At 39.0% G+C, this 26,244-nt stretch overlaps 2 protein-coding genes across 4 annotated transcripts; both read right to left on the bottom strand.

Moving 5' to 3' along the window:
* Positions 1 to 641: 641 nt before the first annotated feature.
* On the bottom strand, positions 642 to 9,622 carry snx24 (sorting nexin 24). 2 transcript variants are annotated; one of them, XM_058411204.1, is made up of 7 exons: positions 9,396 to 9,622; positions 9,062 to 9,145; positions 6,551 to 6,655; positions 5,968 to 6,062; positions 5,817 to 5,846; positions 5,413 to 5,546; positions 642 to 4,140 (listed from the first exon to the last, which is right to left on the bottom strand). In XM_058411204.1, exons 1-7 carry the CDS (start codon positions 9,462 to 9,464, stop codon positions 4,070 to 4,072), a joined length of 588 nt encoding a protein of 195 aa, XP_058267187.1. In that variant the 5' UTR covers positions 9,465 to 9,622; the 3' UTR covers positions 642 to 4,069. The 2 variants fall into 2 exon arrangements, with proteins under 2 accessions (XP_058267187.1, XP_058267188.1); XM_058411205.1 differs by having other exon boundaries at positions 643 to 4,140; positions 5,482 to 5,546; positions 9,396 to 9,616.
* Positions 9,623 to 11,597: 1,975 nt separating this feature from the next.
* On the bottom strand, positions 11,598 to 26,010 carry loxa (lysyl oxidase a). 2 transcript variants are annotated; one of them, XM_058411202.1, is made up of 7 exons: positions 25,145 to 26,009; positions 23,833 to 23,941; positions 22,463 to 22,600; positions 15,943 to 16,099; positions 15,428 to 15,523; positions 14,475 to 14,590; positions 11,598 to 12,095 (listed from the first exon to the last, which is right to left on the bottom strand). In XM_058411202.1, exons 1-7 carry the CDS (start codon positions 25,737 to 25,739, stop codon positions 12,089 to 12,091), a joined length of 1,218 nt encoding a protein of 405 aa, XP_058267185.1. In that variant the 5' UTR covers positions 25,740 to 26,009; the 3' UTR covers positions 11,598 to 12,088. The 2 variants fall into 2 exon arrangements, with proteins under 2 accessions (XP_058267185.1, XP_058267186.1); XM_058411203.1 differs by lacking the exon at positions 11,598 to 12,095 and having other exon boundaries at positions 14,471 to 14,590; positions 25,145 to 26,010.
* Positions 26,011 to 26,244: the final 234 nt, after the last annotated feature.

The following is a 26,244-nucleotide window of genomic DNA, read 5'->3' as shown; positions in this document are numbered from 1 at the left end:
CCCAAACTGTTCCCACAAAGTTGGGAGCATGAAATTGTCCAAAATGTCTTGGTATGAAGCTAAAGCATTAAGAGTTCCTTTCACTGGAACTAAGGGGCCGAGCCAAACCCATGAAAAACAACACCTGAACTCAATGATTGACAGGCGTCCCAAAACTTTTGGCAATATAGTGTATATATGATGCTGGTAACACATGATGATGATTTTTGTCTCTACACCTGACTTCTCTTCATGAGGATGCTGGGAACAGGCTTAAAAAAGGTTCTTTGAATCTTATAACAGTATTAAAAAACAAAACACACACTTTGAGCCTGATAACCAAACCTCTGGTGAAGGCCTCATTCTTTTTTTTGTCATGTTCTTAACACGATATTCAAACACATTTTCGAAATAATAGAAATAAGACTAATGTGTATCAGCCTCCAGCCAATGTTTATAAGAACAGCTGGACAGGCTACACCCACAAGCAACAAAAAATAAATAAAAATGAGGTGTCCTTCAGGTCAGGTGATGAAGGCAATCCTGTATTTCCTATAAAAGTGAAACTATTTTGCAATGACATGAGAAATGAATATTTTCTTAACATTTATTAACTATATACAGTACATAATGTTTTACCAAAAAAATAAAAAAACAGGACTCTTTTAGAATGTACTATTTTATTGCTGTTATTTTTTTTAAATATATATATATATTATACAGTTTATTAACAATCATAATTCTGTCTAAAGTGCTTAACACAGGGTTCAAATTCGACATTAACCAGGAACCCTGGGCTTCCGAGCATCATGGCACGTAGTACATACATACAAAAAAAAAAAAAAAATATCAGATATGATAAACAGAATTGCCCAAAATGTTAAAACATTTTCAACCGAAACAAAATGTCAGCGCTAAATAACCTGTTAAAAAATTCGTTAGTGTCGCGTCGCATTTTCAGACGGCTCGACTGATCAGATACGTCAAGGACTAGTGTTAACGCATGCGATTGTTTTCATTTCGATGCTGACATGGTTAAGGTCGGATGAAATGGGGAGTAAAACTCTTGGGGATGTGCTGCACTCTGTCCCAATGTGTTTTATTCCTCTTGTACCACAGCAATTTTCAAAGTATTCCCATTTATTTTATTTACTCATAATTCTGTTAGTTATAGTTAATGTTGTAAAAAAATTAGTTCATTCCTGTTATCACTTAGGTTATAGCAGCTATAAACCTTTTCCCCTCACCAGCCTCCCTTTTTTAAGTTAAAAAAAAACAATGAGAAGACTTTCCTGGATCAGAAACCTTACTGACTGTAACAAAGTGCTGACGCTGTAGATGCCTTTCGTAAAAATGACGTATCTCCTTATAGAAAAATTCACAACTAAACGTTTATACGGACTGTCGGCTTTAGCTGTTACTTCAGAAATGAGAACATATCAGAACGACGCAGACGTCAATATAAACCTGTGATTTGCAGCTGCACTAGTGTCCTGTTAAAGGAAATGGTTCAACACCTTCTGACCAATCAGAATTGAGAGTTCCACAGCACTGTGGTACAAGACAGTATAACAGAGTCACAGTATACAATGCCCGTCTCAGGGTCTTGTCTTGGGTCTCGTCAATACGTCTGGTCTCCATTGATCTGTTTGGATACAATGGTGGATTTTCACGTGTTATCACTTCCTTTATCGTCGGGTTCCTGATGAAACGTTTGTATAGTAGCTCTGCTTTTTTAGCAGAACCGGATATTACGATACATGAAACTGCTGTCATGTAAGAGCATCACGGTATGAGGTGCCCACCCTTACACGCTGTGTACCAGTTAAAAATGTAATTATCATGAGTCTGTTGCCTGTTATTTAGCATAATTACACCTAAAGGAACGACTCAACAACAAAAAAAACCTATTTGGACTTCCTTTAAATGTAGTCAGCCAAGACGCGTTTTCTTCTCTAGTTCTGTGCACTGGAGCTATGATGCTAAACAAGTACTGGCACTCCATCACCGGTCATCTACATAAAATACATGGCCAAATCTTCATATGCTTGCTTCTCACAACTTGTGTTAGTCTGGATCAGTAAAAGGTAATTTATTACAAGGAAATAGAAAATGTAATACCTGCTACCATCCGGTTTTCTACTAGAACTGGGTCTATGGCACATAGAAAAGGCCATTCCAGTTGTTTGATATGGCTGTCCTTATAATATTCCAGTCTTCCTTAGATGCTGTGTACTGCTCAAAGGTGACTTGTAATTCCTAATTTCCAAGTAGGAAAAACCCCTCTCAAATCGAAATTCCTACTTTTCAACTTGGGGTGGTCTTCTCAACTACGAGTTCCTTCCATGTTTACGTCGTGACGTGAAACAAACACGGCTTCTAAACATCACAGCAACAACAAAGCAGCACTTCTTACCTGTAAATAAGTTAGGGCGTATATATACAGTACAAGGATTTGCTTTAAATCAATCGACATACAGACGTGTGTGTGCTTTGACTACAGTTTGCTTTTTAAGAAGAATGCAGCATTGTCGGCTTTGCGTTTGAATGCACTCGAGGTTGCAAAAATGACGTCAAATCACACGCAACAGCAGATTTTACGCCTACTATGTTGGCCTCATAGCTCCAAGCAGCAAACAGAAGACACCAAAACACATCTTGGCGGAGTGGCTACATTTGCCGTGCATTTTTTAATAATTTCCCCCCCAAATATCGTTTTAGAAGACGACATTTGATTCCACACACCTGAAGTGAACGAAGAAGGAAGCGAATCCTGTCTCTAAGAGTCTCACTCAGAACCGAACCCTTACTTTTACCTCATGTAGAGCTGGACCCCGAGACCAGTAAACTATAGACTGGGATAGACTTCTCTTTCACAGTTTCGAGCAGCTGCAGTAATTCATCAGAGATGCTTAAGAGTTCCCTTCTTCATATAAATACCATGATTGCTGATACTACAGTTGAGGTGAGTTCTCCAAGCTTCGTCAGAGAAAGAATGTTTAGTAGAAAGGCTCAGTAAACACTCTGCGGGTTTTTAAAGTACGTTTGGTCCAAACTGGAAATATTTCCCAATCCTCCGGTCAGTATATCTCTTTACTATTTGAACAGGTACGGGTTGTGATAATTAGGCTATGTTAATGATCTGTGAATTAAGCACCTTTTTTTCTTTTGGACTATCAGACAGAGCTGGGTGATAATCAGTATTTAGCAATACCCATAAATCTGGTATATTTTTATACATCTATATCATTTCAATTCAGTCATTTTCTCGAATGAACTCTTGATACAGTCTTTCACACGTTTCGCACCAGCAGCCAATCACAGCATGCGTAGGGTAAACCTAATTGACTGGTTTGGTGCACTGGCCAATAGGGGAAGAAAAAAGAAAAGGCGGGATTTCCTGTATCATGAGTCTGATGCAATTCTGAAGATGATTCAATTCCAAATGTTGCCTTTTAACCTATATCTGCATATTTTCTGAACGTTTAAAGGAGCAGTCTGTAAAATTTCAGCACCCTCTGTTGTCTGTAAGGTGAACTGCACTCACAGTGAACACACTGCCAATCATTTCACTCTCCTCCTCAACCTGCTTCAAGCACATCTGCCACGTGAGGGACGTTTTAAGGAAAATGCACAGAGCTGACCAGCTCTATTCAAGCCAGTGGGCGGAGGTAATAAATATTTTAACAGAGGTCAGAAATAAAGAAAATATCCAGATCCAGTGAGTGTAAAAATTGCAAATGATATGTATTTTGATATACCTGTGTGGTGATGTGATTATTCCAGGTCTAGAAGCACTTTTAAACATTACAGACCGCACCTTTAATATTTTTTTTGTGAAAAAATATCAATAATTAATGGTAGATTTATTGAATTTATTCTTATCACCCAGCTCAAGTCTCAGATTTTTCAAAGCGCAATTATGCTCTATAAACTCACAATGTTGGGCCGTGTACATGAGAAAAAACTCAATCATAGTGTGAGGATTTTGTGACTCGGTTCTTGTAGTGTTTGTTTGTATATGATTAGAGTGTGAATGCCTCTTTGTCCATGAACGTGAGATGCTGTATTTTGGCTGGAGAGCGCTGGTCTACCTCGGCTGCAGGTCTGGGTAGAATATTCCATGAATCACGCCTTCGGTGATGACGTTCGAAAACGTGTCTGGAAACAAAAAAAAAGAAAAATATTTGTAATTGAAAGACAGTGAAGCTGCATGAGGTTAAAGGAACGCTGATGTTTCTGTATGATGAATTAATTTACATAGCTACTTATTAAAAAAAAAAAAAGGAAAACTTTATCCTGAAAAACATTAAATATGTTCATAGTGAAATACACCGATCAGGTATAACATTATGACCACCTGCCTAATATCGCATTGCTCTCCCTTTTGCTGCCAAAACAGCCCTGTACTGTGTATTCTATCAGAACCAGCATTAACGTCTTCAGCAATGTGAGCAACAGTAGCTCGTCTGTTGGATCGGATCACACGGGCCAGCCTTCACTCCCCACGTGCATCAGTGAGCCTTGGCCGCCCATGACCCTGTCTCTGGTTCACCACTGCACCTTCCTAGGACCACTTTTGATAGATACTGACCACTGCAGGCCGGGAACACCCCACAAGAGCTGCAGTTTTGGAGATGCTCTGATCCAGTGGTCTAGCCATCACAATTTGTCCCTTCGTCAAACTCGCTCAAATCCTTACTCTTGTCCATTTTTCCTGCTTCTAACACATCAACTTTGAGGACAAAATGTTCACTTGCTGCCTAATATATCCCACCCACTAACAGGTACCATGATGAGGAGATTCTGGTCCCGGTTATTTGCCTCACTATGACCACATAAGTACATGGTTGTTGTATCGTTGTAACAATTCTACTGGTGTTTAACAGGAGAAAAACAATCAAACAGAAGGGATAACGGTCAGGTGTAAAGTACTCTTTAATATTTCCCATTAAAATTGCATAGGAAAAATACTATTATTTAATCACAGAGTCCAGTGGGCAGTGGTGGCTCAAGCGGTTAAGGCGCTGGGTTGTTGATGGGAGGATTGGGGGTTCAAGCCCCAGCACCACGAATCTGTATCACTGCACTGTATCATAGCTGCCCCTGCGCTCTGACCCTAACTTCCTCAGCCAGGATATGCGAAGGAAAGAATTCCACTGTGCTGTAATGTATGTGTGGTGATAATAAAGGCTTCATGCCCTCAGATCTTCTTCAAAAGTGTGTTTTCCAAATTTACTTTACCTTCAATATCATTGTTCCCTTTTTTTTTTTTTTTTTTTTAAACCTTTTCAGAAAAGTGCACACAAAAGTTATTATTCAGCTGGCTTGTTTATGTAAATAAATGTTACTGATAATGTAACATGAGTAGCTCTTGTCCACCTTCATTTTGTCAAAGAGGGGAAAAAAAGGGTGGAGTTCATTTCAGGTCACCTGAATTCTGAATTGAGGATAAGGCTGATGGACGTCTTAAATAATATTCCAAGTGATGTGTTTTTGTACCATTAGTGGCAGGAAGCAGATAGGGGTCCCTCAGGAAAAGCAGGGCCGGCTGATGTGTCAGTTTACTGCAGAGAGAGCGGAAACAGAGTAAAACGATATGAGGAAGGAAGGAATGCGGGACAGAGGGGAAAGCCAAGACATACATGACTCATTGCAACGTTTCTATTTCTCTGCCTGCGTCACACAAACTGTTGACGCTGCAATTCGAGGACATTTCCGCAATCGTTATGCTTACAATGCAATGGACATCTGTTTAAACACAGTCTCTTAGTGAATTCTATATATATATATAGCGCTTAAATTACATTTCATACAATGTGAAATTACAGCCGTACCATGAGTCTTCGGATTCGGTTTCAAACGACCTGCAAGCAAAAGAAGAAACCATTGGGAGGAGGAAAGAAAATAAAGCTTGACAGAATCAAACTGGCGACAGGGCTCTTTCAACATTTTCAAAATTACACGCTAGCAGTGGCGGCTCCTTACCCACAACTCTCAGCCTTTGGCAGGGATGGGAAGTGGCGGATGTTGAGGAAATCCAGGAATATTTTAGGAAGGACCTCGTTTTCCATGATTATAGTCTAGAGGAAAAACACCACACATCTATACGGTCATCGCAGAAGAGCGAGAAGTGATTGAAGCCTTACATCTAGCAATTTTCAGGGTTCAACACTTGTTTGTGTGTTCTCCACCGAATCTATGAAGTTAATGTAGCTAGTTGAGTATCTATCTAACTGTATTCATAAACACACTTTCCTCAAACGGTGTTGTTGAGGATCTAAAAACAGGTTCGTTTATTTGGATTTCGGCTCTATGACATCTCTTAAACCGAAAAAAAAAGACCTAAAAAAGGGACTGCGTGGATGAATCAACATCAGATTTGACCACTGGGTTGTATAATGAATGGCTGAGATTATAACAATATACTAAATGTACTGGATCCTAGATGCTGAGAAGTATTCTTTAAAAATCAACAGGCCCATGAGAAATCTTTTGTATGTAATAATCATGGATGATGTGTGTAAATCATCTCAGATAGTATATCTCCGTCTAAAACATCATTCCGTACCTGAAGGTAAAGCTCAAGACCGTGTCGTCTCTGCTCCAGAACTTTAGGGATCCAGTTTCTCACGTGCTTTGAGGGAAGCTCCGGAGGTTTCATGATCTTTTTTAGCTATTAAGAAACAAACAATGAATGAACAAATCCACCAACTGATGCTGTACAGTGCTGCGATTTTTCTGTGATTCGAAATTTGCCATGCAACATGCAGAGGTTTTCTTTTTGGTGTGTAAAACCACATGAGATTGCACGAACAGAACTCCTACCAGTGAAGATACATATATAATTACTTTCTATGATAGCTGTCCTCATATTTCATGCATGTGAATCGAACAGAGCTTTGGCTGAATGCGTGTTAGACGTGATGACATCACACAACATGCCTCGGCCCAAACCTGTGGAAAATCTGCCATCGAGTAAACTCTACAAGATTGCAGAGTTTACTCATTGTTGGATTCATTTCTGTGATCCGAAAATCGGAAATTCCAAGAGGGCTGCTTGTTGTCGATCTTTCCACTGCTCCCTACGTGTCTGAGGGGTCGCCACAGCGGACAAATTGGTCTGAACAAAAAACCTTCCCATTTTATCCGGGCTTGGGATCGGCACTGCACCCAGTGGATGGGATGGGGTTTGTGCACTGGTTGGGAATCGAACCCGAGCCTTCCGCATGGAAGACAAGACACCTAGCACTGAGCCACCAGCGCCAAGAGGCACTGGCAGTGGTGGCTCAAGTGCTTAAGGCTCTGGGTCGTTGACTGGAAGCTCAGGGGTTCAAGCCCCAGCACCGCCAAGTTGCCACTGTTGGGCCTTTGAGCAAGGCCCTTAACCCTCTCTGCCCCAGGGGCACTGTATCATGACTGACCCTGCGCTCTGACCCCAACCTCCAAGGATGGGATATACGAAGAAAGAATTTCACTGTGCTATAATGTATATGTGACAAATAAAGGCTATTTCTGCTTGTACTGCTGTGTTATTGTGTTAGAGCTACATAATATTTACCACCACAAGCAGAAGTCGAATAATGTGCACGTTATCTGACCGTTTCTGTTACTTTTCACAGTGATGATAAAGGAACATCTGGTGAAACCATGTGTGAAAGAGTAAGTCACAGACATTACTCACACACCCATGCTGATAATTATACACTGCCGCACACTCGCAGTCATCGGGCTGCACGTCTCATAATCTTCTAAGGAACACTTTAGCATAAGTCAAAACCCAAAACAAAATTAAAAAACCTTAAACAAGGTAAAATCCCCAAAACAGTATGGTTTAACCTGAGTAAATGGCTGCTTATCTCTCCGTCTGAGACGATACAAAGAGCCTCTCGAAATTTATGAAACGTATATTTAAGGCAGGCGAGCCGTTATGTCATGATTTGGAGCTGTTTAAAGCAAAGAATATAATTTAATGCTGTACAAGGCTTCAATTCTAATGGGACAACGTGTTATATGTGAGGTGTGGGAGGCTACGTCTTCTTCACTGAGACTATGAGAGGGAGAGACAGGGTCAATTTAGTTGCTTTTGCCTTCCTATTTTGGGCTGAAACACAGTTTTTTTTATCTTTGCAATTCTGAGAGCCCAAAATCCCACCCAGCCCAGTGTGTGCGTGTGTGTTTAGAGCACTAATGGCCATCTGTAGTTATATTAACAATATGGTGAATCTTACACATGATATGCTTATACTGATCCTCAAAGCTTCACAGTGTGGTTGTGGCTGAGAACAGCATCATGTTTTTATTTATGGTATACTGTCTAGTTTTAACCAAAGTTGTGGTCAGATATTTGGGTCAGTTTTAAAAGTCTATGTTTTTATTTTTAAGTAAACACACCGCACTAATGCTGCAAACACAGGCTATGGCAATCAAAGAGGAAATGTAAGTCCAGGTAGTGTGTCTATGATGACCAGAATGATTTCAGTTCTACTGGGAATTACACGGATATTAAAGTGAATCAAGTGGAAATGCCTTGGCTAGAAGTCATGTTTCCGTTAAAAGCATGGCGGTTTGTTGTTTCTCCTGATGTTATGTAACGTTTGGGAGAGGGAAAAGTGGATTAGGGGTTGTATTGTGGAAACAGCAAATGCAACTAAGGTGTGCAAAACCATTTATATTCATAAAGAAAGAAAAATGATTAATGCGTCTCAGTTATTTTTGGGCTGATAATCTTGAGTCACAATCTTCGTTGCCAGGGACACTAAAAGGTGGGCCAGCAAGGGCAAATGTTATTATTATTTTTTTTATACATAATGTGTGATGCTTTCAAAGCTATCAAATTAAACAATTAAAATGTAAAGAATTTTCCTAAGCTATAGGTTTCACCAACCTTGTTTCTGAATTAAAAATCTACGTTCAGCAGACACAAAAAGGGTGTTTTTTAGTACTGACTTTATGAGCACTTGAACACTGCACAAGAATGCAGGTGTTTTCACCGGAAAACCACATACAATGCACTGCAGGTAGAGATAGCACGTACAGCGTGACAGATGTACACTAGTGAGTAAAAAATGAAAAAGCTCACCATTTTGTGCAGAGCATGAAACTCGCTGTAACGCTTCTCCACAGTGTGCTGCCGCCCGCTCGTTAACACCTCGATCTTGAAAACCTGATGGAGCCAAAAACAACACAACACATAGGGTTAATGAACGCGGCACGAGTTTTCGCGTCAATTCAAGCGGAATAATCCAGAACGCATAATAAATCTCAGACCAAAGCACGCGCTCTGGTGCATTCGCTGATTTAAATCCATAATCGGGGTTGTGTGTCTATTTATGCAAATATTTAGATTTATTTTTGCTGCGCAAACACAGCCTGATAACCAAAATTGCGGGTTAAACAGGTTTATAAATACTCACAGTGTAGCCTTTTTCCGACGCGCTGTCTTCGGAACGGAAAGACGGTATGGACACGGATACAGGATGCATTTCACTGGATAATTCTAAAAAAGTGGTTTAATAATAAAAGGAAATACGGAGTAAAAACGTATGCCCTGTTGACCGTTTGCTGGCTGTCAGGATCAGTGGCACCGGGCGGGCGGCTGGTACGAAAACAAGCCGAACAGATACGAAATAGTCGCGCATGCGCAGTCTACAGCACATGAGTACTCTAGGCTGCAGTGGTGTCCGCCTGATTTTAAATCAGTTTTTTTTATTGCGTTATTATTTATACGATAATAAAGGAACAAACCTTTGTCAGTATTTAAGTATAAACGTTATTCAAAGATGCTGTGTAACATAATAATATTATTCGTAGACAAACATTATTCAGAGATGCGCTGAAATATTGCTAATTAATACATTCAATACTAAACATAATGATTGTTAATAATGTTTACATAATAACAGTTATATGGCCTAATGATTGCCCTCCTTATAGTGGAGCTCTTATAGTGACCTCCACTTATGGGAAGTCTATTATGGGAAGTCTTTCCACTAGATTTTGGAGGGGCGTGGCTCTGGTGTTTTATGATCGTTTACTTACAAGAGCATTAGTGAGATCAGACATGGGTGAGGAGGTCAAGGGTGTTCCAGTTCATCCCGAAAGGTGTTCAGTGGGGTTGAGTCAGAGTCAGGGCTCTGTGCCGGACATTCGGGTTCTTCTACAGTAATCTAAACACACCATGGACCTTGCTTTGTGCACAGGGGAATTGTCATGCTGGAAGCCTCTTTGCTCCAGTGAAGAGAAATTGTGATGCTTCGGCACACAGAGACAATTTATATAATCATACAGCAACAGTTGGTGGATGAACCACATATACACCGATCACGTATAACATCATGAGCACTGACAGGTGAAGTAAGTAACACTGATGATCCCCTCATCATGGCACCTGTTAGTGGGTGGGATATATTAGGCAGCAAGTCAACATTTTGTCCTCAAAGTTGATGTGTTAGAAGCAGGAGAAATGGGCAAGCGCAAGGATTAGAGTGAGTTTGACGAAGAGCCAAATTGTGATGGCTAGACCACTGCAAAACTGCAGCTCTTGTCGGGCGTTCCCGGTCTGCAGTGGTCAGTATCAATCAAAAGTGGTCCAAGGCTCATTGATGTACGTGGGGAGTGAAGGCTGGCCCGTGTGATCCGATCCAACAGACGAGCTACTGTTGCTCAAATTGCTGAAGAAGTTAATGCTGGTTCTGATAGAAAGGTGTCAGAATACACAGTGCAGGACGGGTCAGGGCTGTTTTGGCAGCAAAAAGGAGGACCAACACCAAGGCAGGTGGTCATAATGTTATGCCTGAATAAAGAGGCAAGCTGTTGCTAAAATAAATACAGTATTTGCTGCTAATGAAATACCCCAGTATCTAGAAGCTGAACACTGAGATATCTTAGGTTACTCAGAATTCCACTTTATACGAATAACAATCTACAGTTTAATGAAAGTACTTTTGGTTTAATGGATGATAATCTTTCTATTTTTCTTTGTTCTAAGTTCAAGAAACTATCCTCTACTTCATAAATCAACCAACATTTGTTGGCGAGTCCAGAACGAAACGGTCTGAATGAATCGTTCAAGTGAAACGACTGAACGAATCAGAAAGTCAATTTACTGATTCATTTTGCTCTTTTGGTTTATTTTGGAGGACAAAAAAGGTTTTTAATATTTGTATTTTCGAGATCTAATAGTCAGTGAAATTTAATTCAGTGTTGAAAACATATTCACTATTTCACTTAGCCAAATGTGATCATTAAGGTGTGTGTGTGTATGTGTGTGTTGATTCTGGCATGCAGTCACATGAAGCTTGCTGGTGTTCGTAAGCTGCCATTACCTGTTAGATACCTTGGCGTCATAGGAGCAAAGTATATACACAAATCTTACAGTTGGATTACCTGAAGCTGATTTGAGGTAAGAGGAAAATCTGGATAATGTTTAAACTCCAAACTACTCCTTTATGGCATTAAATCCATAAATTATTTTCGTAACCACTAAGTAAAACATAGGATTCCACATGAAGTCATGGCTCTGGCTGTTGTAACGCACACAGTTGATGTCCATAATTTGTTTGCTTTACTTGTTTAATTGCATCTCAAACTAATCCAAAGAAATGTTTCAGCCAGAATCAGAGAATGAATATTTATTCAAGTCATTTTCATGTAATACATGTCTTGCAGTAATATGAGCGTTTGTTAAATAACAAAATATAGCGTCACGGACATCCTCAAAGAGCTTGATTGTCGTCCGGCGTGGATCATTTAGTTCGCCTCACTGTGAAGTTAAACACGACCGTGTAGGTAAATAAAACTGCACTTTCTACCAGGGCGGCCATTTTATCTTCAGCTGGAACTTATTTTATTTTATATTCTTTATTGAAAATATGTCTTATCATCTTACATGAAATAACAAATCAATCCAAAAGGAAATTAAAAAAAAAAAAAAACAGGACTGTACCTAAGCTTCGTCTCGTAATATGCGCTAAGTTTCAAAATGATTGATATCAGAAATATCGTCTTCAGTCTTAACGTGGAAATCCACAACTTTTCTTCACGGTTGCTAACGTTAAAGTCGTCTCAGTTGTCGTCTCCTCGGTTGTGAAGTCAACCTGAACATGTTTTAATACCTGAAAGAGAGCGGATCACATCAGGGTTATTACAATATTGGTTCTTTTGGTTGAATCCTTTAAGGATTTAACTCAATACTTTATATAAGGTAGTATCTATCTATCTATCTATCTATCTATCTATCTATCTATCTATCTATCTATCTATCTATCTATGTATCTGTCTGTCTGTCTATCTATCTATCTATCTATCTATCTATCTATCTATCTATCTATCTATCTATGTATCTGTCTGTCTGTCTGTCTGTCTATCTATCTATCTATCTATCTATCTATCTATCTATCTATCTATCTATCTATGTATCTGTCTGTCTGTCTGTCTGTCTGTCTGTCTGTCTGTCTATCTATCTATCTATCTATCTATCTATGTATCTGTCTGTCTGTCTGTCTGTCTATCTATCTATCTATCTATCTATCTATCTATCTATGTATCTGTCTGTCTGTCTGTCTGTCTGTCTGTCTATCTATCTATCTATCTATCTATCTATCTATCTATCTATCTATCTATCTATCTATCTATCTATCACTCAAATATCTGAGTGATTTAATTTCGGCCTTATTATGTAACAGATATGTGATATATTGAAAAAGTACCAAATAAATACTTGTAAATGTCAATATATGTACCATTTTCCACTTGTATTCGAAACATATTGTTCACATGCATGAAAACACTATCACGTAAATTCATATGTGGTTGGGTTCGAATGAATACGTTATTCAGAGGTCATGTGGTCAAGCTCATCTGTGTAGAAATGTATAGAAATATGACATGCTACGGTTATGACAATGAAAGTTATGTCATGTGACTGTTCAGTTAAATGATAATAACAATAATCTGTATATTATAAAATATCCCACTGTATATTGTTTATAAAAACAATAAAACGTTTTTTTTTTCTGCCAGGGATTTTTGGAGCTGGGATATGATTAACATCTGTATACTGAAACTCTGGAAGGTTATCTGATCGACTCTGTAGTCACAGCTGACGCAACTTCCTTGATGTCATGAAGACATAGAAGGAAGTACTGACGTCACTATCACTGGGCACTGAACCTTAATTCTGGTCCCTGGCTCAGGAAATGAGGTCAGAATGAACACATGTTAGAATTTTGCTGATTTTTTAGTAATTAGGCCCATCAATGTTTTATCAAGCCTTTAAGGAGATGAATCAGATAAACAAAAACATGAATTGTGCAAGGAAACAAATCCGCAATACTGAAATCACGACCTCTGTGTTACATGTTCGTGGGGTGATATGACAGAAATATCATTTGACAATGAATAATGAATAAATTAATAAAATAAGTCTGAAAAAAGGATTATGTCTACAAAAGACTGAAGTCTGAAAGAAGACTGAGTACACAGGGCACTGACATGTGATGACCTTCTGAAGATCCTGAAATGATTATTTCACAATTGTGAAATTTAAGATGAGACACAACAGGCAAAAAAAAGCCATTTTTGCGCATACTGGTCAATCAGTTTTCCGATTTTGGTCCATAACTTGTTTTATTTCATGCTGATACCATCAAAATGTTTATTTTTAAAAAAAATAAAATTTATTTAGGCTTTTGTTGTCCTTATATATGTCAATTTCCCTTAACTTGGCACTTTTCAACCAGATATATCTTCCAGACAGCTGTTGAACACAGTAAGTGTTTGGTATCATTAACTCATTCCCTCTAGAATATCAATACAGCTGCTCTAAACATCATTCCCGCTTTAGAGCTCAACCATCCTACACCAGAAGACAGAATCTCATCGTCTAACAACCTTTAAAGTTTATTTCTGCCGATGTTCATCACCAAAACGCATCACGTGATGTGTTCTGCTCTCGGACATCAGAAATCAATACAGCAAAAAGAGATGAGGAAAACAGAAAATGGATGGATATTAGCTATCTATGGCTCGGATAAGTAAAGAAAGTACATGCAAAAATAGACTCTGTTCACAAGGACAATGCTGTCCATTGTTCATTCTTAGTTACACCCAGTGAAGAAAGTGAGAGAGAGAGGTCTTGAGAGACAAGATTATACTGATTATACAGTATGTTACTGAGGATGTGAGTCAAAGTAAGCTCATGAAGGCGGCTATAGATTGCTTAGACATCTGGCGTGTGTTAGATGTTCAAGCCATCTTGATATAACCTTTATAGAGTATTAGTTCCAGCTAAGGTGCTACATTTAAATCCAGCATAATTCCTACCAAATATGATCATTATATATTACAAAAGTGTGATAATTAGCATGGATCGTGTGATAATCCATGCACAACAGTCTTTGCTTAGCGTTCAGGATTCTATGCTACGCCTCTGATCAGGATTCCAATGAAACCAGCATTTTAAAACATAGTAAAGAACCGCAAAAGGCACTCACGGCGACAGCTGACATCCTGAAACGTAGACGTAGTTGCCGGTGTAGCGAAGGTCACACCGCACGATGTTGTTGTTATAGTCGGATTCTTGAACCTGATAATTGGGGTTAACGCTGATCTAAAAAACAACAAAAAACATTTATTACTACCAGTGACTGTTATAGTTTTTTTTTTTAGATGCTTTGTACATGTTATTACGGTGCCCTGTAATAAAATATGGCAACGGCAAAGCTCAAACCAAACACACACACACCACAGCCAAACATCTGACCTAAAGACACCACACCAAGTGTGAAAACACAACATGAACAAGTTGGCTACAGCATGTGTTTGTCTGAGAGACTACAGAAACCAAAGAGCTTGTAGGATGATTACAATATGAGACTGTGTTTATGTTCATCAGTGACATCCATCTGGGACGCATATAAACACACACACACACACTACAGACAATTTACAGATGGCAATCAGCCTACAGCATGTCTTTGAAATGAAGGAGGAAACCCGAAATTAAGGTGAGACACATCAGGCAAGCCATTTTTGTGCATGAGATAGATAGATAGATAGATAGATAGATAGATAGATAGATAGATAGATAGATAGATAGATAGATAGATAGATAGATAGATAGATAGATAGATAGATAGATAGATAGATAGATAGATTTGGACCCACAACAATGGAAGTGTGATGATAGATATATAGATAGATATTAACACGCCATATCTGATCAGTGATATGTGTATGAGGAACAATAGAGACCTCCCCTTTCCCCTTTCTAAACCTGCTTTTGTGTTTTAAGTATTGTCTGTTCTGAGTTACTGTAGTGTTTTTAGTTTGTTGATGCCTTTTGCACTTACAGGCCACCGGATGCTATTATGTGTCTCTGCACCATCCTGGTATTGAGGTTCAAAATATATGTATATATACCTCATATCTTGTTCATGACACACACCTTGAGGATGTAATTCCCAGGTTTCACATCTGTGATGTCGATCCACTGACAGTCAATGTCGGCGTTGTAAGTGTCGTAACATCCTGGACTCAGACCCTGCAACAACAATATACACACACAAACACAAACTCTATCAGCATGCTCTTGTCCCTGTTCACATGTTGCTTTAAGAGACGATAACAAGATCATTTTCAAAACCACACTGATCCATGTTGCTGATGTAAGGACTTAAACACTTGGGGGAGCATGCTGTTATAGGAAAATAATCAACAATATAGTTCTTCACTCACCTGAACTTCACTACCTCAACAATGAAGAACAACATGCTCTTTAATCAAATCAGACACCGAAAATCCTTGTGAACATTATGACCACACTGGTCAGTAAAAATTGTCTTGATTTTTAAAAAACAGGAATGCTTCAGTAGAGTACTACTAAAGTAAAAAGCCGTGGACTCTCATCAAAATTCCAACCCAAATTCATTCATCCTGACTCCCGAGGTGGAGCTGCTTCACCTGTGTGTGAGCGGTACAAGCAAAGCGTCTGTAGTAGCCGTAGTCGCAGGACGTGTCCTCCAGGCAGAAGCTTGCCTTGTGTCCCTCAGCCACACGGGAGTGAGAGCTGGAGTCCAGCAGGTCATAATGGCTGAATTCGTCCATGCTGTGGTAGTGCCTGTGGATACACAGACAAAAGAAAGTGTCAGTGTAGGAATTATTATTTTCTAATGTCTCTTGAGTATGATTTGGGGTCCTGGAAAATGAAATGCACAGAGATGGAGATGTCGAAATGGAGGGAACATAATAGACACTTTATCACCATGGGACAAAGTAAACAAAAGCATTGATTTGTCATACAGCATTGAAATTCTTTTCTTTGCTTGTTAGGAAGCTAGGGTCAGTGTGCAGGGTCAGCCACAATGCCGATCCACCGAGATACACAGGTTTAAGAGCTTTGCTCAAGGGTCCATGGTGCTTGAACCCCTGACTTTTTATTCAGTATGCTGGATATGATACATAAAACACTTTATATAGATTCTTAATCAAAGCGGTAGCTCAGTGTTCTTCAGTCTTGTCCACAAATGATCGGTATGGCTTCAGGCTTTCATTCCACCAGAGCAGGAGTCGCACCTCATTCAGATTGTTCATCTAATCAGTTCATCTTGTCTCCAGTCAACTATTAAGTTTGCTTCCTATCTGTCTGGAATGAACGCCTGCAGATAAAAGTGAAGACCCGGATCTTTGAGCAAATCTTTGACCAGTTCATTTGTATCCAGTCTCAATGGCTTTAAAGTCTATTTGGATAGAAGAGTCAGCCAAATGAATGAATGAAAATCAGTAACCAAGCTTAGGTTGGGTATAGAAGGTAAAGCCCCTTAGAGGAAAGTTACTGCCCAGTGTTTAAGGCTTTGGGCTCCTTAGAAGTTTATAAAGTCCCACCCTGGCCAATCGACCCCTATAGGGTGCTTGAATAAGATTCTGAACTCTCACATACTCATTGTTAATCCTGTCTCTGATAAATTAATCAGTAAAGGATCACATGTAAATATAAACTTGGAGCTCAGCGGTCAGGCTCGTCTCGCCTTAGGCTGGTTGAGCGCCACAATGTTAATTTAAGGCTTAAGGCTTTCCTGCCATTTTTCTGCGAATAAAATTCTGCAAAAGAGGCTCATGGTCCCTTTGGGGAGAAAGGCCATATGTAGGGATGAGTGCTGGTTTACAGACTTTCACACTGAAGCCAGGTTTCAGTTCATATATTTACTGAAACGAACATCTGGAAAAAGTCAAAGTATGCAATGCTCTAAAAATAGCTTTCAAATGGCTCGATCTGTACGTTATCTCCATGCATTACAACACTGACCGAACAGACGTCTTTACTCTTCATTAGTCCTTTATGCTTTTTCCTTCTGAATGCATGTAGCAAGAATTAAGGTAATGGGTTGACAAACCAAAAACAATTTTTTATACAGGTTACTATTACACCAAATGTAGATTTTTCCTAAATATTTTTTGATGTCAATGTAGCTAACAGGTCAAGTCTACATACACCTGCTCTGCCATGTGGCTTTAAATGAAAGATGTGTACAAAAAGGGAAGCACTTTATCATCCGTATCACTTCAGACTCTGGGAGTGAAGCCAAACTGTATTAAAATTTTTAAATAAATAAATAAAGATTGTCCATGATGGACGCCTCTATGGTCATGTTTCTAAAGATCAGTAAGCCCCACAGTGGCCTAAACCACATTGACTCATTGTGTGTGAGCATTTCAGAGCTTTACAGATTTACAGACAAGATTTAGAGTGTGACAGACTTCCACTATTCATTAGCGACATTACAGACACCAGAGACAAATACACCTGTGGTAAAAATGAGATTTTTTTCTTTAAAGAAGAGTCAGATGTTTGGCTAACTGAACACATTCAGATTCTGTAAAATAGTAAAAGAGTAAAATAATAATAAGTAATAAAACAGTAAAATAGAGTAAATATCTTTGTATCCTATGGTGGATGAGAAGTGCAAAAGAAAATAACAAATGAACAAATTATAACACAGCAACCTCGTCCAATCAGCAAACTATGCCTGCCTTTTCTGGTTTGTCTAAACTGTCTTTGTTTTTAAATTTCTTATTTTGTTTTCTGATTTGTTATTTTTTTTATTTGTTATTTTGTTTTCTGATTTATTATTTTGTTTCAGGATTTGTTATTGTGGTTTTTTTTATTTGTTATTTTTTTCTGATGTGTTATTGTGTTTTTGAAATTGTTATTTTTTCTGATTTGTTATTTTGTTTTTAGATTTTTTTATTTGTTATTTTGTTTTCTGATTTGTTTTTTTTATTTGTTATTTTGTTTTCTGATTTGTTATTGTGTTTTTAGAATTGTTTTTTTATTTGTTATTTTTATTTATTTTTTTATTTTTTAACTTTGTTTTGCACTTCTCAGCCACAGTAGTATCTCTTGTTATATGTTTTATTTATAATTCCTATATATATTTTCCTTTCTTATTTCTATAGAGAGAAATTCTGTTTTATGTCATTTGTATTTTATTAGATTAATTATTTTATTAAATAAATATTATTATGATATAAATAAAAAAAATTTTTTATTCTTATTGAAAATAAGAATCAGATTTAAAAAAATAAGTATTTTTTAAATTTGTTATTTTGTTTTTTGATTTGTTATTGTGTTTTTAGATTTGTTATTTTCTGATTTGTTATTATGGGTTTTTTTTTTTTTATTTATATTATTTTGCTTTTGTTTTGCACTTCTCAGCCACCGTAGTTTCTCTTATGTTATATATATATGTTTATATATATATATAACATATATATTTTATTTTTTTTTTTTAATAATTCCTATATATTTTTTCCTTTCTTATTTCTATAGAGGGAAATTCTGGTTTATGTAATTTGTATTTTATTAGATTAATTTATTTAATTATTGTATTAAATAAATATGATTATGATATAAATCATAAATTTTTTTTTTTTAATTCTTATTAAAACATAAATATAAAAATAAAAAAAGCATTTCCTTGCACGTCGTCCTGTAAAAGGTTGCGTACGTGACCAGTCGCTAGTAGGGGGTCGAGTTTGTGAAGTTGAGCAGAATGAACCAGAGCTAGAAATCCACCTTTACATATCACCCAGAACACACACATACAGTTCAGCACTGTACTAAAAGGGACCGTAATGTGTGAGATTGTGTGTTAAGTGGAGCTCGGCCACATGTACTCCATACATGGTGGTGAAACGGAGCTGACGTCAGTGTAAAACTATGCTCCGAAAGCCATTAGAGTGTCTGGAGCGGTGGAGAATGCAGAGCAGACCTCCACACTGTTTTCCTTTAGACAAGACCACAGACAGTTTTCCTGTAGCAGCACCAGCACCAAAACCCTGACACACTTAGCGCAGAGGAAGAAGTTAACGCAGACTCTCACCCAATAACATCCTCTACACTGTTGTTCATTGAACTTGTTTATTAGTCAGCAATGACAGCTCGATGTGAAATTAAAGCTGTGAACCGTGTATATTTTTACGTTTAGGAATACTGACTGGAAACCACATAGGCAACAATGTCTGTGCTTCTTCTTATTATTACTTCTCTTCTGAATAAGAAAAGCTGTGGTCAAAACAAAACGTCTAGCTGTGTCGTCTGTTAATTGTGGAATATCTTGCAAAATGTGTTCTTCTGGTTTCTTTTCCAGAATGATTTATTGAGAAATTATTCATCAATCATGTTTTGTCGTATTTCAAATCCACCTTCCTGCTACCGCTGATGACATGTTGACAATAATAGATATACAAAAATCCAGATTTTATACCAACATGCATTATTATTTGAAGCTACCTTGACTAGAACCCCAGTCCCAGGTGAAGAAAAGCAGCCCCAAAGCATGAACCACCGTGTACCTTGGTCTCATCAGAGACTGATAACACATTTTGTGACATTTATTGAAATTTTCCTTACTTGTTAAGCCCCTTACGTTCTCCACTTCATCATTCATAATGTCCTATTCATATAATGCACTTCAGCAGTGGACGAATCCCAGAAAATGTCAAAGAAAATCCAATTCAATTAGATTGTATATCTATAGCACTTTTAATAATGGACACTGTCACAAAGCAGCTTGACCGCAATAAATTTATCCCCAGTGAGGAAGCCAGAGGTTACACCGGTCTGGAAAATCTCCCCTGAGGCGACGTGAGGAAGAAACCTTGAGAGGAACCAGACTCAAAATGGAACCAATCCTCATCTGGTTGACACCTGATCATATGATTATAAATCATTTTCCTTTTAGAACTGTGTAATTTAGTGTCCTGTAGAAAATCTTTATTTGTGGCTAATCACAATGAAGTTGTCAGTCATGATACTTGAGTTTGAATGTGATTGGTTCATTCTGATCACATGCCCCAGTGTAAAAATAGTGTGCACAATTATGCACCCAGTTTATTGTATATTTTATTAATTGTGTTTTCGCTAGGGCAGTGCAGTGGCTTAGCGGTTAGCACTGTTGCCTCACAGCAAGAAGGTCCTGGGTTCGAACAGGCAGGGGCCTTCCTGTGTGGAGTTTGCATGTTCTCCCCGTGCCTGTGTGGGTTTACTCCGTGTTCTCAGGTTTTCCCCACAGTCCAAAAACATGTACATTACATTGACTGGTCATTCTAAATTGCCCATAGGAGTGAGTGTGAGTGTGTGTGGTTGTCTGTCTATACGTGTGGACCTGTGATGGACTGGTGACCTGTCCAGGGTGTACCCCTGTCTTTCACCCAATGTGTGCTGGGATAGGCTCCAGCAGATCCTCGTGACCCTAATTAGGAATAAAGCAGGTATATACAATGGATGGATGTTTTTTGCTTGAATTTTGTTGGTTGCTATCTGGTTTCTTAATTTCAAAAACCTACATATTGCAGCTACTTCTAGAGAGCCACAGCTGGAGTCTAATATCCGTAACGTTCACCTGCTCACCTCTGCGCTTGGACTGCTCTCCACATCACTCTGAAATGAAATACAAGTTTCTGCCAAAGGCTCCTTCACTGTGCCGTCCAGCAGCTGTAACAATCCAACAGCTCTCGAAGGAGCAACACACACAGTCTGTTTATTGTAGGCCAACTAAATATTGTATGAAAAGAGGTTTTGTCTTGATCTTCCCTCAGTCTCCAGATATGATCTGAATAAGGCTTTGTATCACATCTGGCAGAGTTACAGTGGAAATGTCAACTGAGAATATGATCATAAGAGCTGCTCAGAGGATACGAAAGAGGATGTGTGAGAATATTTCGATCACATTCAGAGCGGCGGATGCACACGTCTGACCTGATATCATAGCATTATTATATCTAAACATAGATATAATAGCTTTGCTATTTTACTTACGTATTTAAAACCCGAACTCACTAAAAATCTTGGCATGTTAGAAATTCCTTTGTTTTAAGGCTATGCGGTCAACCGTGTAGACATCTGTGTAGATCTATACGCATGTCATTAAAACGCAATTCAGATAAGGAATGGGTATAAATGAAGTAAAATCACAACTTCTAGCTGCCACGGTAACTCCTAAAAGCAGTTTCCCATCGCATGTCCTAATCGCTGTGCCTCATTCTCACCCTTGATTATCACCCTTATATAAGTTCCTGTGTTTGGGTGTCTCTTAGTCAAGTGTTTGTTGTTCTAATGGTGTCATATGTGCCTCAGTATCACCCACAGTCTTTGTTTTTGCACTCTATAGTATAAATAACTTGTACACTCACACCCATGATCGCCTCCTCATTATGACACTAGTATACTTTGTACACTCTTCTGGCCACAACCTTCAGGATCATGCGTCTGATTCTTGGCACTGAAATAAACTTTTGCGCGCTGCAACTCTTTTCTGCCAAAGATACAGTCACTGGTTCGACGGAACATGCAGCCCATCTCTTAAGTAATTTACAAGACTTGTTCAGCAGTGAGTAAAAGTGTGACTGGCTGCTTGCCAGTTAACCATAATTCAAATATGACCATATTTTCCAGTAAAACCAGGCTGTTTTTGGCTCCGTTTACCCCTGAGACATATCAGACTCTCTAACAAAAAAAAAAAAAACAGACGTCTTGGCTTGAGAAGACCGAATGATAATAATGTGCATGTAGCTAGAATAATAGCAACAACAACAATGCACACATGGTTTTTATCTATAGGCTATTCTCAAAGTGCGCCGACCTTTAATTAAGCATTATTAAGGCTTGAGGCCCATTAAGATCTGAGAAACCAAGATTTGGGTGTAATTAACAGTGAAAGGACTGGACTGTAGGAGGAGAACGTGCGAGGCGGAAAGATCGGTGTGATGTATCAGAGTCATTTCGATTTCATAGTAATCACTTCAAATTCCCAAACTACAGCTTCTTCAAGAAAAAACACATAATTTATCAGATCTAAGGCAAAGAAAGTTCTAAGAAATGTAATCATCTGACTTGCCAGAAAACCCTATTGAGTAATCCCAGTTAAATCCACACATACTGTACAGTTCAGTTCTGCTGACATGGCAAGAAACAAGCACTTACTGATGGCAGCTGTGCCACTCCCAGGAATAGCGTGGCCGGCTAGGCAGGAAGTCGGACGTGCCCTGGTTCTTGACGCGCTGTGGGAAGCGCAGCAACATCCGCGTGTCATAATCTCTCATGCTGGACCTGTATGCCGAGCTGCTCGCGACAAACAAGACACCAAACACAACATGTCATCAGACATCCCCTGCGGTTCTTAGAGAGCTTGGAAAGTGTGTTTTTGGAGGAGCGAATGCAGATAAATAAATATTGTTGTGTTGTTGTTGTTTTTTTTTTATCTCTCTCTCTTTGGATTTAGACGGTTTGAGTATGCTTCGGTAATCAGTTGAAAAGTCTGCTGATGATTTTTCCATGTCTTGGAGTCAGCTATAGCAAGAGTTCAGGATTTCCTCCCTCTTTTCACAGAACTGGCTTGAATTATAGGAATTTCACAGAGATCATCATGAATCATCTGGTAAGCTGTTATCAGTCATACTGTCAGCTCTCTTGCTCTCTCCCTTAGTTGCTTAAATTTACTTTATTCCTCCTTGCGAAACGTCCAAGCTAGGCATGAAGAATGTCGACGGTTTAAAGACCAAAACTGACCTGACATATGAATACTGACACAATGATAAATGACAGACGCAAAAACACTCACAGAAGCGATAGAAACTGGATCGACTTTACACAAAGCTAAATATCACGCTAGCAGCTTTGAAAACAAGCACTGTTAAATTGGCTAGCTAGCTAACTCGAGAGGCATCCCTAGCAAGGACACTTTAGTGCTGTGTTTTATTTCACTTTTGATGGGGATTTGTGTTAGACCAAACAGAAAGATAATGTACAGCGAGATCAAATCGAAATGAAGTTAGAAACACTAGGTGTTTAGTTATTTAGGAAGCTAGCTAGTGTAGGAAAAACTAGCTAGGTCAGATTAGCATAATTTTAGTATAGTAAATAAAGATATTATTTCGAAGAATGTCAAGTTGGACATTTTTTCTTTTCCTGATTTAATGTTTTGAGGTCATGTCAAAGAGTTTATCAGTTCACTCTCATGATGCATGCGCAGTGCTAATCCAATGCTAATCAGTTCTAGATACAGTAATATATCAGTGAGGTAAAGAGATTAATGATTGAACAGGAATGACAAGACCGCTGCCAATGCAGTCTAATCTCACTTAATCTAGTCAAACAGATGGATTATATCCAGATGATGGTTTTCTCTAGTGTTAGCTAGCTAGGTTGTGATAATGAACTATACTTCTGTGAGTTTCTGGAATGTTCTACACCAATCAAGACACCTTCCTAGCTGTAATGCGAAATAAAATGGACAGTTTAGTAGATAAGTTAGTTCTAAAAAGCTGAACTCTTGTGGTTTTCTTGTGCAATACCTGGCCAGGCAGTTCTCCTCTGCAGCACATCGGAGGTTGTACATCGGCACTCTCTGGACATAGGTGGAGGCTTGAATGTAGTACGGATCTGGCACGAGGTCAGGCAAACCTGCAGAACATCTCAACATCTTATCCCAAGAGCCAATGCAAATCTAATCAGCATGAAACAAACCAGATAGGAGTTGCGGAACGTTCACTCATGCATTTTCCTTCAGGATTTTGTGTATATTGAATTGTTAGTTCTCTTTATTGTAGTAAAAAAGCTGCATTTATCATAACTAGTGCTTTCTCATCACAGTCAATGAGATCCCCTGATAAAAAAAGGAAAAGTGATAGTGTGTAAAAGCGTGCACTTTTAATCTATGAAGCCGGAAGAGGTGGAGCGATTACAACCGGCTATGGTTTGAATCTTCCATGATGGACGATGAACAGAGAAAGAAGACACTTAATGCAGATACTATGCAATTTCTGGCGGCACTCAATAATATGAGATGTGCTAACCAACCTGAATATTATTCGTATATAAAAGATGGGTTGCATGCAGACTTTCACAAAATCCGTAAGGGAAAATGAAATGTTCATAGCTAGGTATAGCTAAAAGTATACTATTCTGCTGCATTGCACTTGTGAGACACATTTTTTAATGAACTGAAACTGCAATAAGTGCAATAATTCAACAGAATAAATAGCCAAATGTATAGAATTGATCAAAATGATCAGAATGCTCACAAAACACTTGTATTTGTACTTATGTACATGTTCTGTGGGAAGATCCCAGATTTTCTGCAAAAAAAAAAAATGTAATACCTGTCTTTTGGTTGTATTTATAACCTAACCTAAAAAAATATACTGTAGTGTTTGTGATATTAGTATTGTAAGGCTGTAATGATAACAATTAATGGCATTGTATTATCCAGTTCTTCAGTCTCCTCTTAGGAATCTTTAAAGGTACTAAATCGTATCACTTGTCCAGGGCACCTTTTTTATCTTTAGCAGGGAGGGTGGGTGTAGTATTAAGCTACACGTATAAAAGTACAAGAGTGGCCCTTAAGGTCCAGTTATGCCCCTTAAATCATGTTAAGTTACACTGCATTCACGTGACCATATAAGAATGCTAGACAATGAAAGATGAACCCTTGAGAGCAAAAAAGAAACAACATTGAGCAATGACAAAGAAAGATCCATTTTAGTGCAGTTTTTTTCTGTCGCTGTATTATAACTGTCGCTGAGCAGTTATAATGATGTTTCATGAATAAATTGCTTATCAGTATGTAAAAAAAATATAGTACACGGTACCAGCGCGAGTCCTTACCGTACTGAAAGTACCTTGTTCCGTATCCGGGTCTCTGTCTCGGGCTTGGTCTTTCGTACGCGTCATAGTAGTTGTAGTACGGGTTGTCCTGTTCGCTGTACTTGTACGGATTGTAAGGATCGTCTCCGACCATGGAGTCCTCTCGCGCTCTCGGAGGCGGCGGAGACGGAGACGCAGGCGGAACCTGTCCCGTAGCCGTGCGCGCCGTGTCGTTTACGCGCCCGCGAGGCGCACCGGCGCGCCTGAGTGGCAACCAGCGCGATCCGTGTAATTGCGACGGCGAGGAAGAACCAGAAGGCGCGTTTTGTCTAGCATGGCCGCTGCTGATCACGGTTAAGGGTCTGGCCGGAGGCTGCTGCTGACGCTGCTCCTGCTGCTGCTGCTGCTCTCCATCTCCGGTCGCGTTTCTCCTTAACGGAGGCACGTACTGCGCGCCCTGACTCAGGATGCTGAAGAGTCTGCCGTCGTGCTTCCACTGGATGGTTCGCCTGAGAGGCGCCGAGTCCCGCTGACACCGTGCGCTCGGGAGCATGCAGCTTAATAAACACAGATGCGCGCACGCGTAAAATACCGTGTGGAGTTGTCGTGCGCGCATTTTGTCCGCGAGGATCCCCGACGTCCGTGCTACACAATACCAATTACTGTCTTATATTAAAAAAATAACTCATGAAATATATGCCTAGTGCTCTGTTTGTAGTGTTGTTGTTTCATTAATCGAGCAGTCAAAGCTTAAACTATATTTCCTATAACTCTTCAGTGAAAAATATAATAAAAAACAATGTGCATGATGGAAAAAAAAAAGATCTCGGTGCAGCCTCCAGTTGCTCTGCGCCCTTCCCGACTGATGCGCAAAGTGAAAGCAGGAGTGAAAGGAGGAGCCGGTGGCTTTTTTTATTTAAATTTTTCCCCCAAAAAGTTTCTGATTTCGTCTCAGACAAGCCCCTGCAGATGTGAACGTGAGCTACATGACCTTCAAAAAAACTGTAGACACTTTTCTCTCTCTGCACTCGGCTATGAACTGAACTTGTTACCTTTGCCCAGTTCAAAAAGTGGCTCTGGTATTATTTTTGAATTGTTATACACGATGGGCAAAAGCATGT

This window comes from Hemibagrus wyckioides, linkage group LG16, assembly GCF_019097595.1.
Source record: "Hemibagrus wyckioides isolate EC202008001 linkage group LG16, SWU_Hwy_1.0, whole genome shotgun sequence".
Classification (NCBI taxonomy): domain Eukaryota; kingdom Metazoa; phylum Chordata; class Actinopteri; order Siluriformes; family Bagridae; genus Hemibagrus; species Hemibagrus wyckioides.
This window is presented reverse-complemented; position numbering and strand designations above follow the sequence as displayed.